The 19,771-nt window shown below is 40.0% G+C and overlaps 2 protein-coding genes across 6 annotated transcripts in view; one reads left to right on the forward strand and one right to left on the reverse strand.

The window, feature by feature from the left end:
* Nucleotides 1-5,666, forward strand: part of LOC140486427 (uncharacterized) — a 46,692-nt gene extending 41,026 nt beyond the window's left edge. For 3 of the 4 annotated variants that reach the window (XM_072585539.1, XM_072585541.1, XM_072585542.1), the window contains 2 exons: nucleotides 1,528-1,643; nucleotides 5,336-5,666. In XM_072585539.1, coding sequence (XP_072441640.1) covers nucleotides 1,528-1,643; nucleotides 5,336-5,482 — 263 coding nt within the window. In that variant the 3' untranslated portion in view covers nucleotides 5,483-5,666. Of the gene's footprint in view, nucleotides 1-1,527; nucleotides 1,644-5,335 lie in introns of those variants that run through there. The other variant, XR_011962564.1, reaches the window with a different exon arrangement.
* Nucleotides 5,667-6,431: 765 nt separating this feature from the next.
* The window catches only part of LOC140486428 (protein downstream neighbor of son homolog), a 37,113-nt gene continuing 23,773 nt past the window's right edge, over nucleotides 6,432-19,771 (reverse strand). For both annotated transcript variants that reach the window (XM_072585545.1, XM_072585544.1), the window contains 3 exons: nucleotides 14,973-15,171; nucleotides 11,510-11,722; nucleotides 6,432-8,313 (listed from right to left, as the gene is read on the reverse strand). In XM_072585545.1, coding sequence (XP_072441646.1) covers nucleotides 8,176-8,313; nucleotides 11,510-11,722; nucleotides 14,973-15,171 — 550 coding nt within the window. In that variant the 3' untranslated portion in view covers nucleotides 6,432-8,175. The remainder of the gene's footprint in view (nucleotides 8,314-11,509; nucleotides 11,723-14,972; nucleotides 15,172-19,771) is intronic.

Raw genomic sequence — 19,771 nt, forward strand, 5'->3', positions numbered from 1 at the left:
AGCAGATGAGGTGTTGTTACTCAAATTTGAGTGGAGCTACACTGGTGCACTTTAGCAGTGTTTGGATGGAAATGTTAGTATTGGAACAAGGCGGTTTATTGTAATAGCAAGGACTTGAAAAGTTGGTGTCATTCCTATGGACAGAGTGGAGGTTTTCCATTGTGGTCATGCCATCTGCATTGGGTGTCTAAAGCTGTGGTGTTCTGTGGGTTTTGCAGCTTCAGCATACAATTTCTGAACTGCAGATGATGTAGAACATCTGGATAATCTAGTGAGAATTACCTGAATAGTTTATTCTTGGAGGCAGTCACACCCCTGTGCCTGCAAGTCAGGCAGATATGGGGATCCAGCATCTTTTGATAGAAGAATCTCAACTATTGACTTTTATCATTAGGTACGAGGAATATGCAATCTGGGTGAATGAGCAAAATCACTAAGCCACTTTAGTGGAGGATGCCCTTCAAAACAAGATAGGGGGTGGGGCCGTAAAGGAATGTGGTAGTGAAAGGGGAACAGTATAGTCAAAATGCTGTCCTCTACAGCCCCAGACACGAATTCTGAAGGTTACGTCACTTACCTGAGAAAGAACATCTCACAACTGAAGACAAACTTTAAGGCAAAAGGATCTGGTGATTGTGGTCCATTTATTAACCAATGACATGGGTAGAACTGGGAGTAATGTTCCACCAAGACAATTTGAAGAGTTGGGTTCCAAGTTAAAATGAAGAACCTCAAAGTGATCATCTCTAGAATGTTGAGGCATTGGCACATAATTGGCAACAGTCAAACAGACGATGTATGGCTTTGTGGTGTGGGACAAAAGGTTTTCAATTCTTAGGCCACTGGCACCATGCGGAAACAGGGAGCTGTTCCTGTTCTGAAGCAGGGTCATTGGACTTGAAACGTTAATTCTGCTTTCTGTGCACAGATGCTACTAGGTTTTTGCAGCAATTTATTTTTGTGAACTCTTCTTTGGGAATGGGCTGTACTTCTACCAAGGCTGGGATCAGTGTTCTTAGGAATCGTATGACTAAGTCTGTGAAGTAGACCATACTGTATTTTGGAGTCTGCTCACCCGTATTGTGCTATTTTTCAGTTTCCAAGGTCACATCACTCCCATGCTGCTCCAACTAGAGTTCACCCCACTTTATTCAAGCTTGCTTTAATAGTGCTCAGAAGGTACAGCTTTGAACCCATTGCTAATGTGTGCAGACACTGGCAACAGGCAGCACAAAAGTTGATTTGCTATTTGTGTTTCTTTGAAAGCAGCATAGGTTAATCCTACCTTGTGATTTCTGTCCAGTTTAATCCCTAACTGTTTGAATTTTAATGTGTTGCTGCTTTAACTTGAAATTGTTATATTTGATTAGCCTATTTTAGAATGATTAAACAGGGCTTTTGTGGTGCAGTGGCAATGTCAGCCCCTGCCTGACCCTGGAGGCGTGGGTTCAAGTCCTACATGCTCCAGAAGGTTAAGAAAATAACTGGAATGACTAAATGCCATTCTTTTGTTTGTGTTTTTCACAGGAAAACATCCTGTTTCTGCATTGATGGAAATTTGTAACAAGAGAAAATGGCCTCCACCTGATTTTCTGATGGTCCATGACAGTGGTCCTGATCATTGCAAACATTTTTTGTTTAAGGTGAGCAAATAGGGTGTTTAAATTCTCACTTAAGTAAAACATGATTTGTTGAAGCTTTTCATCTTGCACCCATCAAGATCTATTACAATACAGGTTCAAGGGGATCACCAACATTTTATATTGCATTGGCAAAGAATACATGGAGAATGTACACTATTAATGCCGATTGACAGTTAACCGCTAGGTTTTGTTTAAAGTTTAAATCAGGCAGTAGTAATTTGAGTGGTCAAGGCATTGTTAAATGAGAAATGAACTGTCATCTGTTTTGTTGAATTGAAACAGGACATGTTTTATCTTCAAAGAACAAAGTCTTGTGCATTAATATGTAGCTTCCAGTATAGGCAAGCCCCACTAACAATTATAAATTTGTTTTTAGCAATTACAATCGGATTATTATTTAGTAAATATTGTTAAATTGCCAAATCTAACGTTAGCCACAGCACTTTGCTGATGTTGGGCGATTGTGAACAGTCAATACCTTTTCCTGAACATTATTCTCCTCATGCAATATAAAGGTTGGTATTCCCTGTACTTGAATTTGTGAAATGTGCTGATGAATGCGAGATGACAAGCTTTGATAAAATGTGTATTTTTTTCATCAGTCCTAAAGCTATAATGCTAAAATTCTGGATTGGTAATTGAATGTGCTGAGAATCACAAAAGGTATGCCTTTTTTTGTGGAGGATGACTGCCATACAACTTGAATAAGAAAATTACAGTAAGTTAAACTGAAACTATTTTCAAATAGATGTCATAGAGATGTGCAGCATGGAAACAGACCCTTCGGTCCAACCTGTCCATGCCAACCAGATATCCTAACCCAATCTAGTCCCACCTGGCCCATATTCCTCCAAACCCTTTCTATTCGTATACCCATCCAAACGCCTCTTAAATGTTGCAATTGTACCAGCCTCCATCACTTCCTCTGGCAGCTCATTCCATACATATACCACCCTCTGCGTGAAAACGTTGCCCCTTAGGTCTCTTTTATATCTTTCCCCTCTCGCCCTAAACCTATGCCGTCTGGTTCTGGGCTCTCCGATCCCAGGGAAAAGACTTTGCCTATTTACCCTATTCATGCCCCTCATAATTTTGTAAATCTCTATAAGGTCACCCCTCAGTCTCTGACGCTCCAGGGAAAACAGCCCCAGCCTGTTCAGCCTCTCCCTATAGCTACAATCCTCCAACCCTGGCAACATCCTTATAAATCTTTTCTGAACCCTTTCACGTTTCACAACATCTTTCTGATAGGAAGGAGACCAGAATTGCACGCAATATTCCAACAATGGCCGAACCAATGTCCTGTACAGCCGCAACATGACCTCCCAACTCCTGTACTCAATACTCTGACCAATAAAGGAAAGCATATCAAATGCCGCCTTCACTATCCTATCTACCTGCGACTCCACTTTCAAGGAGCAATGAACCTGCATTCCAAGGTCTCTTTGTTCAGCAACACTCCCTAGTACCTTACCATTAAGTGTATAGGTCCTGCTAATATTTGCTTTCCCAAAATGCAGCACCTCGCATTTATCTGAATTAAACTCCATCTGCCACTTCTCAGCCCATTGGCCCATCTGGTCAAGATCCTGTTGTAATCGGAGATAACCCTCTTCGCTGTCCACTACACCTCTAATTTTGGGGTCATCTGCAAACTTACTTACTGTACCTCTTATGCCCACATCCAAATCATTTACGTAAATGACAAAAAATAGAGGACTCAGCACTGATCCTTGTGGCACTCCACTGGTCACAGGCCTGCAGTCTGAAAAACAACCTTCCAGCACCACCCTCTGTTTTCTACCTTTGAGCCAGTTCTGTATCCAAATGGCTAGTTGTCCCTGTATTCCATGAGATCCCTAACTTTGCCAGATGCCTTACTGAAGTCCATATAGATCACATCTACTGCTCTGACCTCATCAATCCTCTTTGTTACTACTTCATAAAACTTAATCACGTTTGTGAGACATGATTTCCTACGCACAAAGCCATGTTGACTATCCCTAATCAGTCCTTACCTTTCCAAATACATGTACATCCTGTCCCTCAGGATTCCCTCCAACAACTTGCCCACCACCGAGGTCAGGCTCACTGCTCTATAGTTCCCTGGCTGGTCTTTACTGTCCTTCTTAAACAGTGGCATCACATTAGCCAACCTCCAGTCTTCCAGCACCTCACTTGTGACTATCGATGATACAAATATCTCAGCAAGAGATATTCGTCACTTTTCTAGCTTCCCACAGAGTTCTCAGGTACACCTGATCAGGTCTTGGGGATTTATCCACCTTTACCCGTGTCAAGACATCCAGCACTTCCTCCTCTGTGATCTGGACGTTCTGCAAGATGTCACCATCTATTTCCCTATAGTCTATATCTTTCATATTCTTTTCCTCAGTAAATACTGATGCAAAATACTCATTTAGTATCTCCCCCATTTTCTGCAGCTCCACACAAGGCCACCTTGCTGATCTTTGAGAAGCCCTGTTCTCTCCCTCATTACCCTTTTGTTCTTAATGTATTTGTAAAAACCCTTTGGATTCTCCTTAATTCTATTTGCCAAAGCTATCTCATATTTTGCATTAGAGCCAGTCTCAATGCCAGAAACTTGGCTGTTCGTGCTACGTTCCCCTGAGAATCCATCACCCCCTACATTTTCCAAAACAACATTCCTGTTTGAAATGGGTATATCCATGAAAGACTCCTGCACTAGGTGCCTACCTCTTACCTTTCCTGGAGTTAACCCATCTATGTGACTGTATCTGAGACTTTTCCCTCTTCCTATAACTGCCATCTATCACATACTGTTGCTGTTGCAAATTCCTCATTGCTTCTGTCTCTCCAATCGATTTGATAAGATTTGTGGCAGATATAATCTGCAGTAACCCTTAAATTCTCTTTAAAGACCTACATCTGACAAGAAGTACATATCACTGTACTAAAGGCCATTTTTGCTCCTTCACAATCTACAGGCCCAGAAAATAACACTGCCCCAGGTTAAATTAATAGTTATGCCTTATATTTTAAGTTTAATCAAGAGACATATCTCCAAAAACATATAATCAAGAAAGAGCCCACTCTACTGCAGATTCTCTGTTTCATGGAATACAGGAACAACTAGCCATTTGGATAAGTTAAATAAGTTATTAACTTGTCTGATTCTGCAGTGGACTTCACCCAAACAGGTTCCTCCAGAAATTTTTCCCATCCTCCATCTTGCATTACCCAGAATGTCGTTAGTTTTACAAAGCTTACGCTGCACCAGAATGAAGAAAATGTAAATTTCGGAAACTATGTTAACTGAAGAACTCCAGACCTGTTAACAAGCTATAAATTATTTATGAAGCGAGTTCAGCCAGCTTGCTATGAAGCAAATTTAGATAATAAATCAGGAACTGCGAAATGATTGAAAATTATTCTTCTGAAAATTATGAATGCATTAACAGCCATATGGCTAGAGGCTTGACTTCCACTGTACTGGATATTTCTGTATATCATAACTGCAAACTTTATACTCATAATACATACTTTTTGTCAGGTGAGCAATAGCCTAATTTGATTTGATCAAGTGTATACATCTTTGCAAAACAAAATCTGTGACTTCAATTTGGATCAAAAAGTTTAAAAATAAATCGAATTGCAATTATATCTACCTTAAAATAAATCTAATTTTTTACTATATGTGTTTGTGACAGGTGATGGTCAATGGCACAGAGTACAAACCCAGCCTACCTAGTCCTAACAAGAAGCATGCTAAGGCCTCAGCTGCCACCATTGCACTGCAGGCCATGGGGCTTGTTCCAAAGGATGGTGGTACTTCGGCCTCAGATAATGCTACATAAATTATCATTCAATATCTGCCATTAGATTGTTCAATTGTGTAAATAAAAATTTTTTTGTTAACTATTGTGCAATTTACTCTTTTTACAAAAATGTTTAATTCCTATCAAAACTCAGCAATGCAAGATTATCCCATTGTACATTTGTAAGTACCCATCTTCAATAAACCAATTTGTGCTTCTTTCAGTAGTAGCACTTTTATGTAAAATGGATGGCAATGTTTAGATTTTAAAAACTTTGCTAACTAGTCTGAGCTGCACTTTTACAGGGATTCTCCTGAAGTAGTTGTTCCTCTACTTCAAAAAAAAGTGAAAGATTAGGCCAAAAAGCTAGAACACAGCTGAGCTATACCTTAACTATATTAACCTGCCCTCATTAAAAAAAAACTTTACATCTCAGTTTATTGGGAGATTTGTCCCAAATTCAAATCACAGAAAAGAGGAAGTTTCTGTTGCTTGAGTGTCAAATTTACTGTCTGGATATGCACTGTGAATTAACTTTACAATTTTCTTGGTGCAAACATCTTTATTTTGGTCCTCATCACAGCAGGAAAGAATTGACATGTATACACATGACAGCTAGATTCATAAAGGAATCTGTGTCGTACAAATGCCCAAGGTTAGTAGAACAGAAGAGCTGGTATCCAGAAAATAGTCGGCTCTGCTCGCTTTGATATTTCATCTTCGTGGAGTAGATGTACTTGTTTTGTTTGTTCTATTGGATCTAGGTTCATAAAATTACTAACACTGCTGGAGCAGGTATGGACACATTTGCTGCTGTGGACTCTCTAACTTTGAGAAAACATCATGGGAGAACGTTCAAGTAACAAAAAAAAACTTAGTTTTCACATATCAATTCAATTTTTTTCTGGAAAAATCATCAGATTGCAAATGAACAGCGTAATAGTTTGTGTGGTAAATAAGTGAGTTTCAGCAAAAAAAACCCAACAAATTTTAGTAGTAAGTATAATCCTTTATAAACAATATACTTAGGCAATTATAAAGGCAGTATCTCCAAAAGTGCGTTGAATATCTTTAATTTGAGCAAAACACCCGGTTTTCAATTAAAACCTACTTGTTCTTATTGATACATATTTTCGACGAAGCTCTTAGTTTTTACTTATTTGAAAAACATGAACTTAATAAAATGTTTGCTGTAGTTACTTAACTGGCACTAGTGGGACAAGGAGTATACAATTTGGTCAAAAGGTCCACATAAAAACAGTCATAGAAATTGCAGGAAATATACACACCACTTTTTTATTTATAGCATAAATCACAAATAATGCAACTTTGCCTTAAATAAGACTTTCTGGCAGGGAGCCTTCTCCCTCACAGACGACTATACTGACAATACAGTAAGCTTGCAGTATTTCAAGTGTATAACTTTTGCTAGTTTATCAAAAGTGCCAGTTAAAAGTAAGTTTGCCATACTAACGTTTGAGATTTGCACTTGCTTTTTAGACATTTGTTTGTAAAATCACTGACTTCACAAAGCTGACGTGTTTTCTACAAACAGAAATGTCTTTATCTGCATCATTATTGTTCACTGGTTAGATCAAACATGTCGTTCTTGATCACAGTGACATGCATACAGGAAAGTGAGCAGACTGCAAACATTTTATATCACAGGCTAAAACATGTCCTTTACAGATAAAACAAATGAGTAAAATGCCATATGATGATCAGATTTAGAAAGTTTAAAAATATGTGGTTCCTACAGCTTCTCTCAGGAAATGGTCAGAAGGGTAGCTAGGACATGCATAAGCTTTTTGTGCTTGCCTGTGCTGACACATAACTGAAAAGCCAATTGGGCTATAAGGCTTATCCTTTGTTCAAATAATGTTTATACAACAACTGATAAGTTTGAACAGGTGAATAACCAAATGAACAATGGAGTGACTGACGTAGAAATTGCATTTCGTAAAGATGTCTATTATTTGACTAAACAGAGGTGTTTAAACAAAAAAGCTGAATGATTAAAATTAAATTTTTATCCTGTCAAAAGGGTGAATAAAACAACCCTCTGGAGAACCTCATGCAAACAGATGACAGGTTATTTTGTGAAGCTAGACACTGATACGAAACAAAATTTTTACAATTCAATCACATCCATAATCAATCAAGTTGAAGTGAACTTGAATATTTAATACGAGTGAATGTGAAAGCTATCTGCATTATAGTTCACGGTTAAAAACCTAACATTAAACAAAGGAAATCAAGATTCTGGATATCAGTTCACTGATTTGATAATACAGATTTATTCAATTTAAAACAAAAATTAAATTCAATTTTGTTAGACAACCACTCTGCCTCTTAAAGACAGCAGTTATCAAACTACTTAATAATGCCACACCTTTTCCAAAGGGCACAGATCTCATTTGCTGCCTTTCCAGTTAAAATCAGAGGTGGCATTTCAAATATCTGTGTGAGACTACCAATATTAAAAATATGAAATGCATTTATTAAATGCATTAAAATAAACAATATCATAATGTAGCCAATTTAAATGTACAATACTACATTAAGAACAGGCCAAGGATATGGTCACTGTTTGTTGATCCCTCATTGCTTTAGTCAGCTTTCACACCTAAAACTTATTTTCAACTGTAAATGTAAATTTGCAGCTTGACATGGAGAATAAAAGCATCTAGTGAAAGAACAATCAAAGCTACCATTAAAATTGCTAGCACAGTTTACAGTTTCCAGGTATATTTGTACTCATTCATTTCTATATGCTTCAAAGAGGATTTTCCAAATGTTGGCTTCTGCATGAGTTGATTCAGTGTTTCAGGATGTAGACCGCTATTGCGTAATTCATCTGAAGATAGCTCCTGTGAAAATCAGAGGATCAAACTGCTTTATAACAGTAGAGTGCAAATAGCAAAGTATTCAAATTATTATCTGCATATTAAGCACAGAAAATTGTATTTTGTGCCTTTGATAAGTGGCAAACAATTAGCACCAGGTAAATAGACTGCTATAATTACTGAAAAGAGACACTGTTATAACTGAAGCATTTTGTCTTGTCCTAATCAGAAGGTGCACAAAAATGAAAGGATGCTGATTAGTTAGCAAGCCAGTACTAAATCTTCAAGGCATCATTGTGGCCAAAGTATAGGAGAGATATTTTTAAAAATGCAAGATTTGTCATATTGCACGTATTGGCATGGAATGAGTCATTGTGTATGAATTTACGTCACTTTAGCTATTAGCACATTCAGGATTTTTCTGCAAGTACTGCCCAGTCACAATCAAATCTATCTCCCTATCTCTCTGTATTTTCTAGTTTAAAGGATAGTATTTACATATCTGTGGCACCAGTGAGTTGAACAGTCAAACTTCTAACATGACTCATTTACAATCACAATGAGACATATCTTCATACGTGGAGATCTGCTTCACTGAAACAAGAAGGTTTGTGTTCAAATTTTGGACTTCTTTTGTACTAAAAACATTACCTGGAAACTTGGGGAAACTGGTAATTCCCTGTGCTTTCTCCAACTAAATATCTTGGCAATGAGAGTCAACTTACCAACCAATCAGTATCCTCCCCTGTATAACAGGTTGTAAGAGTTTTAAATTTGTCATTCTTGCATTTGTCTTGATAAATACTAGACAAAAAGTTATAGGAACTTTTTTTTTTGGTAATATTCAAATTTTGTATTACTAAGGGTTGGCATTAACAGATTGCAGATGTTCCTAGAAATGACAGGAGTCTAGGATAATCAGTAAAAGCATCCTTGTACTAATTCCAGGCCTCATGGAAATCATATTCAAAGTTTGTGAGAAGATTTGTAGCTTGGGTCCTCATTGTTATGGTTCTGTTCGCCGAGCTGGGAATTTGTGTTGCAGACGTTTCGTCCCCTGTCTAGGTGACATCCTCAGTTCTTGGGAGCCTCCTGTGAAGCTTCCTCCGGCATTTATAGTGGTTTGAATCTGACGCTTCCGGTTGTCAGTTCCAGCTGTCCGTTGCAGCGGTCAGTACAGTCTGAACAGTACAGTACAATCTGAACAGAATCAATAAGCACATCGACCTGGACCCAATATACCGACCACTGCAACGGACAGCTGGAACTGACAACCGGAAGCGGCAGATTCAAACCACTATAAATGCCGAAGGAAACATCACAGAAGCGCTTCACAGGAGGCTTCCAAGCACTGAGGATGTCACCTAGACAGGGGACAAAACGTCTGCAACACAAATTCTCAGCTCGGCGAACGGAAATCATATTCTTTAGTGTCCCCCATTTCATCTGTGACATCCTTTTGATTAACAGCAATCCTGTGGCTGTTTTTACCCAAGTATTTATTAAAGCCCTAAATCAGATACTAGGCCATTCAACTTGCTATTTGCTGGCCAAGGATAGAATTCTTATGTGTACTGCATCTTGCATGATTGGAATTTCTCAGGTGTTGTGAATGCAATTAAATACTTAAGGATAGTCATTGTTAAAAATGTATAAAATGCAGCAGCCTATTTAAGGACCCACAAAGACAAATGAGTTATTGACCAAAACTGTCCTGGAACTTGGCTGAGGTAGAGATGGAAAAATATTTTTCTTGAGGGATTGCAAATCACAAGACCAATAATTCATGTTATGTTTCTGGTGAGCTGAGTATTGAAATTAAAACTATTCATGTTAACTTGATCTGTTTTCTAGCAGGTGGATATAACAGGAAAATGTTGATGTAGTAACACTTTGCAATGCCTTCTTATCTCCCCATTAAACCCCATGTTAACATTCAAACCCCCAGTGACTATCTCATCGTTTTTTTCCCCATTTTATTTTTAAAAGTTGACGTTTGTTTAGCTAAATGTTGGATCCCTTGTGATAGAGGACACATGTTTGAAATTTACGTCACAGGTGAACAGGGTGTTAAGGCAGTATTTAACATGATTGCTTTCACTACTCAAAGCTTTGAGTATAGGAATTGAGATACCATGCTGCAGTTGTACAGGATGTTAGAGAGGCCTCTTCTGGAGAACTGTGTGCAGTTTTGGCCACCCTGTTATAGGAAGGAGAGAATTCAGAAACTATTTACCAGGATGTTGCCAAGAATGGAGATTTGAGATATAAAAATAGACTGAAAAGGCTGGACTTTCTTTACTGGAGCGTGGGAAGTTGAGGGGTGACCTCATTGAAGTTCATAATATCATGAGGGACATAGATAAGGTGAATGACTAGGTCTTTAGCCTAAGATGGGGGAGTTCAAAACTTATCTTTAAAATATGCCAAGAGGACGAAGATTTAAACAGTACATGGGGCTAACATTTTTTTGTTTTTACAGAATGACTATGAAATGAACTGCTAGAGGAAAGTGGTGGATGCAGGTACCATTACAATGTTTAAAAGGCATTTGGATAAGTTCATGAACAGGAAAGATTTGCAGGGATATGGGCCAAGCACAGGCAGGTGGGACTAGTTTAGTTTGGGAACACGGTCAGTACGGTTGGACTGAAGGGTTGTTTCCATTCTTTATGGCTCTAACTTCCTGAAGACTTGATCTATAATACCATTACAACCAATGAGAAGGAGCTGCTTAAACAAATATCTTTGCAATGGCTGTCCTACAACCACTGCAGCATGGTAATAATGGAGTAAACAGCCATGAAAATGAATCCAACTATTGTAACAAGTTTGTCCTGTCCCTAAAGCAGCCAATTCATACTGTTTACTGTTGCCATCTTATAAATTTTGACAGTAGGGAGAACTTTAATGCTCTTATCGTTTACATGCTTTTAAGAGGGTAAATGTTGGTTTAATGTCTCATCTGAAAGATAGTGCTCTTAACATGGCACTGAAGTATTTTAATGGAATATTAGTTTTCATTTTGATTTTCAAGTCTCTGGAGATGTTCCATAAAACTGATTTCAAACTCTGAGAATGTCATAATTAGCAGATCAACCCAACACTACTCCCAACAGTTTTCATCACAGTGGACAGAGCTATCACAGCCTTTCAAAAGGGAAAAAATGTCTTTCAAAAGCTCCAGACTCTTTAAACATGAAAAATTACAGTCCCTTACCTTGTTTTCACGTTGCTCCATTTTAAGAGCAACATTAAAAACCGAAGTTGGTTCATGTGCAAGAAGGGTGGCTGTGAATCTTCCTTTCTGTGCCGACTTCAACATCAGTGTCAAAGAATGGAGTGAGTGAGGCATGATGGGACCAGTGATCTCAAGGCTGTGGGAGTCCATCATTCCAGAGTGATTTTGTGTCCTTACATTAATGCTTCGGGCCTAAAAAAAAATGAAAAAAATCACTGTGTACCTACACATTTCTCTCTCTCCTGGCAAGCAGTAATGGTGTAATGGCATTGTCAGTGGATTAGTAATCCAGAATCCCAAGTAATGGTCTGGAAACATGGGTTCAAACCCCACTGCAGCAGATAGTGAAATTTTAATTCAAATAAAAAAAGTTAATTGTTGTAAACAATCAGCTTCACTAGTGCCCTTCAGGGAAGGTAAATCTGTTACCCTTACATGGTCTGGCCTACATGTGACTTCAGACTCTCAGCAATATGATTGGCTCTCAACCGCTCAATGAAACGGTCCAACAAGTCATTGATTTGTATTTAATCACTACAAAGTCTAATAAAAGGAATAAAATTGGATGGACAAGCTAATATTGACCAAAGCATACAAAGCCCTAGTGAGTTTTGAGAAGATTTGTAGATCAGGCTGAGGTTCTGGATGTATGTTTGCTCGTAGAGCTGGAAGGTTCAGTTTCAGATGTTTCGTCGCCCTACTAGGTAACACCAGGGAGCCTCCAGATTAAACCCTGATGGTATGGCCTGCTTTTTATTTATCTGTTTAGGTTTCCTTGGGTTGGTAAATGGGATTCAAGTCAATGTGTTTGTTGATAGAGTTCCGGTTGGAATGCCATGCTTCTAGGAATTCTTGCACGTGTCTGTTTGCCTTGTCCTAGGATGGATGTGTTGACCCAGTCAAAGTGATGTCTTTCCTCATCTGTACGTAAAGGTACTATTGAGAGTGGGTCATGTCTTTTTGTGCCTGGTTGATGTTCATGTATCCTGGTGGCTAGTTTTCTGCCTGTTTGTCCAATGTTGTTTTTGCTACAGTTCTTGCAAGGTATTTTTACTAGTATCTTTACATACAGATGAAGAAGGACACCACTTCAACTGGGACAACAAAGCCACCCGAGACTAAGCCAAACAGAGACACGCGCAAGAATTCCTAGAAGCATGGCAACAAACACATTGACTTGGATCCTATTTACCACCCCCTGTGAAAAAGAACAGGAAATGACATCACTAGCCCAAGGAAATCTAAACACAAAAGCAGGCCATACCACCAGTGCTTCATCCGGAGGCTCACAGAGGACATTACCCAATATGGTGATGAAACTGAACCTTTCAGGTCAGCATGCAAACTTACATCCATACAAAGCCCCATTTGATCCTGCAAAGTGTTCCTGATGAATATCTGAGTCTTTTTGTCCTACAAGCAACAGCCCAACATTGTCATTCTTAAAAATATTTCATTCAAATATCTGAATCCTGGTATAACTGAAAAGGAGGAACCTGCATCACACCACTAACGCTCCTCAACCAGCACTATATAAAAGGGATTAATTACTTTAAATTATTTGATGGTTGTCACTACAAGTGTGTGTTTCAAGTTGCAAAAGTCAAAAAGAAGTGGTGAAGCAAGTTTCTTTTTTACTAGCTTCAATGTTTCTGCACAAACCAACTTGCTAGAAGATTTTGGGTACACCTTGGAATACAGCATAATTTCTAAACAAATGGATTGCAAAGCAGTATGTTCCTGAGAAAGGAAGCAACGTTGGCAGGTATGGGTGTCATGGGAGCAATTCTTAACAGCAGTGAAGATCACTATGGGAGGCATTGGCTTATTTAAGGATATTTGCCGGAAAACAGACTTACTGTTCCAGCCTTTGAGCAAGTACAGCATTGCCACTGATCATGATGATGACCATATTGATAAGCTTATGAACCTAGCTCCCTCCAGGCTGAAGTTATTTGCAACATTTTTTAGATTACCAACCACTGTTGACAAAGGAGTGGTTGGGAATGGCAGTCACTAAAGCTCTCCAAGCAAACATTCTCTCCTGCCAGAGACAAGCAGCTAGAAGTGTACTATTTTGGTAGGATTGCAGGTTTTCCATGGTGTGGTTAACCACACAAATTGCTTTGTGGATATTGCATGTCATTGCAAGCTACTTGTGCAACACAACACCCTGTCCTTTTTGGGAGACAATCTAATTTAGCCACAGTATCTCATTCCGTCCTATGCTTCCACATTAATTAAAAAGATGTAATATTTTATACAAATTGTATTAAGCCAAAAGTTCTCATGAAGGCCAAATTATGTTTCACTAACAGTTGAATAAAAGATTCCCTACTTCCAAAAGAAACATCAACCATATGCCTCAATTAGGTACTTTAAGATCTAGATATGCCAGTTGAAGACCAGAGCAAACCAACTCTCAAACTGGTTTCTCTAGCAGCTATAGCAGGCAAATCTTCTGTTTCTTCAGTACTTCTTTCACATGATTGGATAAGTCAGAAATCTAAGAACATGATTTATTCTAAGAATGACTATGGAAAGGACAACAGGGGCTGGATTTTGAATTAAAAACAGTAAATTTTAAGGTAGCTGTTGATGCTGTGAATGGAGATAAAACAAAAATCACTTCATTCACTCAAAAGTGATTAAGCTGAAGCACATTTTAACTGATGCACAAAACACCACCTTGCAGCTAACATCTCCTCTGCAAGATCTCAGGCACCACTCCTCCCTGACAACTCAGAAATCTTGATGGGTACCTTTTATCTTAAATAAAACAAAGAACCATGGATGCTAAAAATCTGAAACAAAAGCAGAAATTGTTGGAGACTGAAAGCATCTGTGGAGCAAAAGTAAACACTTTAGATCCAGTCATTTTATCTTAGCTTCCTGAGAATGATTGGCAAAGTAGTAATAGCAGCAAAGGATTTAAAAGAAAACAGAAATCCAAAGTAAGACATGCTCTATAGTTCATGCTCATTTATAGAATAATCGTGAATGTTTAGCATAGACTTCTAACAGTAACTTGTATTAGGCATGGAGGCAATATTATACATGAATCTTCGAGGTTTTTTTATAAAAATGCCAAATAAAAAATGAAAGTACACAGCATTGAAGGGAATGTAGCTGCATGGAAAGAGGCTGTCTAGTTCACACGGCAAAAAAAAACAGTAAAAGGTTTTATTCTCACATTGGCAGGATATAAGTAGTGGCATAGCACTCAACTTTGATAAACAAACAATTTGGACATAAAAATGAGAGGACAGTATTGAAGGTACTCAGGAGAAAGGTTTTTTGTGTTAACTGGGCTGCACAAAAAAAATGAAATGAGGCAAAATATAGATAAAATAACCAAAATCATCAAATGAAATATACAATATACCATGATAGACACAGCTCCCTTCATTAAAGAAAATAATTTTACACGCTTGAATCTTACCTTTAATGTTTGCATGGTGGCTCCTCTGAATGCAACAGGTGCCAAGAGAGTTGGTGGAAGCCCTGCCTGGGGCCCAGATCCAGCTACAATACTTTTGTTGTTTATCAGGAAGTTTAGCAAAGTGAAAGTATGAAGGCCTTTCACCAGTACAGCTGATTCGGGCTTATGGTCCATTCGCACAACATTGTGTTCCTTACGACTTCATTAAGCATTAACCATCAAGGAAAACTCAACTATAATGGAATAACAAAATGCTGGATTTCATTTCAGTGGGGACTTGTAAATTCCTGCACAAGTTACAAGATAACACTTCTTAAAAAGAGGTAGGAACTTTATTTCTCCATTAGTGAACTATGAAATCAATGTTGGAAATATTCTGCACGTTTGGAGACAGAACAGTCGGTATTTGGTGTTCACAATATACAGACTATTAGATAGTCAGCAGCAAATATTATGAACTAAATAGAAAGTAGCAAAATGGAACACTGTTTGGACTCTTGGTCATGAGAATGGAAGAGTAAAATGACTAGTGTTGCAACTCATGCACTTGCATGGAAAAGGTGCTGTGTGAAGAGGTGCTGGGGTTAACTGAGTAGACCAGGTATTGTGAACGGAAGAGTGACTTAGGTCACTGATAGTGAAGATTATAGAAGACCACAACCACCTGCCTTTCTCCATCACTCATCCTTACCATCAGTTTGGATCAGAGTGGTGCTGGAAAAACACAGCAGGTCAGGCAGCATCCACGGAGCAGGAAAATCGATGTTTCGGGCAAAAGCCCTTCATCAGAAAGGGAGGCAGGGATCCTGCAGGGTGGACAGAAAAATGGGAGTGGGCCGTTTTTACCATCCTTACCATCACCAAAGCTTGGTTAATTTATTGTTTTCCCACATTCCTTCACCTTCTTATCCTTTTCTCTCTCCCTTTATGGTATTCTCAGAAAGTTGTTTTTAAAAACATCTTTCCTTTTCACCTTTCGGCAGGTGGGCAAGGGGCCAGATGCAGCTCGGCGGTAAGGTGGTAGAAGGAGAATGCATTTTATGGATATGGGCTTAGCACAAGTTGGGGGAAAGTAAGGTCTGGTCAGGTGTGTCAGGATGATCAGCAGACTTGGTTCATGTGGAGGAGGATTGAAATTCGTTAGTTACCAATGAGTTGAATAGCTTTTGATTCCTTAAATTTCCTGGATAACTGTTAAACTAAACAGCTTGGAATCATCTGAAGTCTCCAATTTGAAGTTTCCAAATGCAGGTTAATTGCCCAGAACTTTCTAGAGTTACTGTAGAGTCAGCTGCTTTATTCCTTCTGCAGTAGTCCTGACACAACTCTACATTGCCACACAATCATCTTCCTATCAGGTGATCAGGGCATAAAAGTCTGCCAAGCAGCACATTTCATTAAGGTGGTAAAAACAATGACTGCAGATACTGGAAACCAGATTCTGGATTAGTGGTGCTGGAAGAGCACAGCAGTTCAGGCAGCATCTGAGGAGCTTCGAAATCGACGTTTCTGGCAAAAGCCCTTCATCAGGAATAAAGGCAGTGAGCCTGAAGCATGGAGAGATAAGCTAGAGGAGAGGGGGGGTTGGGGAGAAAGTAGCATAGAGTACAATGGGTGAGTGCCACCGACTCCCACAGCTACCTGGATTACACCTCTTAACCACCCTACCTCTTGCAAAAATGCCATCCCGTATTCCCAATTCCTCCGCCTCCGCCGTATCTGCTCCCAGGAGGACCAGTTCCACCACAGAACACACCAGATGCCTCCTTCTTTAGAGACCGCAATTTCCCTTCCCACATGGTTAAAGATGCCCTCCAACACATCTCATCCACATCCTGCACCTCTGCCCTCAGACCCCACCCCTCCAACCGTAACAAGGACAGAATGCCCCTGGTGCTCACCTTCCACCCTACCAACCTTCGCATAAACCAAATCATCCACCAACATTTCCGCCACCTCCAAACAGACCCCACCACTAGGAATATATTTCCCTCCCCACCCCTTTCCGCAAAGACCATTCCCTCCGTGACTACCTGGTCAGGTCCACGCCCCCCCCCCCCCCCGCCCAACAACCCACCCTCCCATCCTGACACTTTCCCCTGCCACTGCAGGAACTGTAAAACCTGCGCCCACACCTCTATCCAAGGTCCTAAAGGAGCCTTCCACATCCATCAAAGTTTTACTTGCACATCCACTAATACCATTTATTGTATCCGTTGCTCCCGCTGCGGTCTCCTCTACAGTGGGGAGACTGGGCGCCTCCTCGTAGAGCGCTTTAGGGAACATCTCCGGGACACCCGCACCAATCAACCACACCGCCCCGTGACCCAACATTTCAACTCCCCCTCCCACTCTGCCGAGGACATGGAGGTCCTGGGCCTCCTTCACTGGTGCTCCCTCACCACCAGACATCTGGAAAAAGAACGCCTCATCTTCTGCCTCGGAACACTTCAACCCCAGGGTATTAATGTGGACTTCAACAGTTTCCTCATTTCCCCTTCCCCCACCTCACCCTAGTTCCAAACTTCCAGCTCAGCACTGTCCCCATGACTTGTCCTACCTGCCTATCTCCTTTTCCACCTATCCACTCCACCCTCTCCTCCCTGACCTATCACCTTCATGCCTTCCTCCACTCACCCATTGTACTCCATGCTACTTTCTCCCCACCCCCACCCTCCTCTAGCTTATCTCTCCACACTTCAGGCTCACTGCCTTTATTCCTGATGAAGGGCTTTTGCCAGAAACGTCGATTTCGAGCTCCTTGGATGCTGCCTGAACTGCTGTGCTCTTCCAGCACCACTAATCCAGAAGCACATTTCATTAATAAACTTGAAGGGTCACTGGTCACATATCGCTCAGACATCAATGTAAAAAGTAACAAGTGGTTTACAGCATTATATCAAATGAATGTGACCAACTCACTAAAATATATTAAACTTGCAAGGTTAACAAACAAATGAGACTATTCATATGCTTACAAAGATTATTTGTTGTTTTCTTCTTTGTGGAAAACTGCCTGGCATGTGCAATTCAAAGATGGACAAACCAGTTTGATTAATTACTGCTCCAACACCTTGGTGGTAGTTCACAGAAAGTTCAGTTGGCTTGGTTCTAGGACGAGGAGTTTATATTAATGAGGAAAGGATGAGTCTATACTCATTGGAGTTTAGAAGAATGAGGTGATGTTATTGAAGTTTAAGAAATTCTAGGAGGGTGTGACCTGGTAAGTGCTGAGAGCATGTTCTCGTAGGAAATCTAGAGGTACAGGTTAAAGAAGTCTCCACTGAATGCAGGAGTGAGAAGCAATCTCTTCTATTGTATTGTTAATGTTTGGAATTCTCTTCCCCAGCAAGCAGTGGAGCCTTAGTCATTAATTATAGAAAATGCTGAGTGAGACATATTTTTCATTGGCAAGTAAACCAAAGGTTATGCAAGGAGAGTTAGGAGTGGGGGAAGGGGTGGTGGTGAATGGAGCAGAAGAGGCTGAATGTCCTTTTCCTGCTTGCATTTCTTATTTATGCATCTGCAAAGGGCGATAGAAAGGATCAAGTTTCCAAAGACATTCAACAGACAAATTGTACATTGGCATAAGACAAATTGTACCGCCACATCTGCGATACAAGCACACATATAAGGATGACTCAAATTCACTGGAATAGGTGTTGAGACCAGGGAGGTCCTCACTGGCAGAATGCCTGGAGACAAGCAGCCAGAAAGAGTGTGGAAATAAAAAGACATCAGTTGACTTCAGGCCATACTATTAGCTTGCGCCACAAGAAACAGGAATAGATCAAGTAGCCAGTCAAGCCAGCTCAAGATGACTTCCACTTTCTTACTCATTCAAACCCTTACTGGGCTCATTAGGGAGCCAAAATGAAGATAGAGTGAATGGCAATAAGGGGGTGAATCTCTCCTGAGATGGAGTCATTCCTAGCACAAATGGAAAATTGTAGCTATTGGAGATCAATCATCTCAGATAAAGGACATTGCTACAAGAGGTCCACACAGCAGCGTTCCTAGTTCCATGGACCTTTAGCTGCTCATCAATAACCTTCATGCTACAAAGGTCAAAACTGATTGAGCTAAACACAGCAATTGCCAATCCTGCATATCAAAAATGAGTCTGTTCCCACATGTAGCAAGACCCAGACCACTTTCAGGTTTTGGCTAATAAGCACATATGGGAAGTGTACTACACAAATTTCAAGCAACCCTCTCCAACAAAATTGTCTAATTCTAACCACCTTCCTTTGACATTGATCATAGAATCCTTACAGTGTAGAAGCAGGTCACTCGGTCCATGGAATCAGTTCCTGGACACAGTTGGAGAGGTCACAAGGGTCTCCAAGGAGCAGCAGAGCCCGTCAGGATACATGAGTATACGGTTTATATTTTAGATCCAGTTTGTCTTCAGTTCCTGGATGCAGTCAGAGGGTCACATATTTGGGCAGTTGCTTTACCCGAAATACTATTCGGAGTATCTCCCACTCATCCTCCTCTTAACCAAAAAAAAAGTTTGTGCGTCTTTTGTTAGGATGACAAATATTTTCTTTTTTGTTTCATTTGAATTTGTTTCCGGCGGTCTATTTGGGAATTTAGAATAGCGGGAATGGAGGTGAGGGCAGTTGAATGTTCCTCTAGCAGTATGTGGGAAGAAGGGTCACCTGTAGTGTTCTTGCTGTCTTCACTTGTGGGAAGAGCACCCAACTCCAGCTCCTTGAGGACAGTGTTAGGGAACTGGAGCAGGATGAACTTCGGAACATTCAGAAGGCGGACGGGGTTATTGAGAGGAGTTATAC

Source organism: Chiloscyllium punctatum, chromosome 15 (assembly GCF_047496795.1).
Source record: "Chiloscyllium punctatum isolate Juve2018m chromosome 15, sChiPun1.3, whole genome shotgun sequence".
Taxonomy (NCBI): domain Eukaryota; kingdom Metazoa; phylum Chordata; class Chondrichthyes; order Orectolobiformes; family Hemiscylliidae; genus Chiloscyllium; species Chiloscyllium punctatum.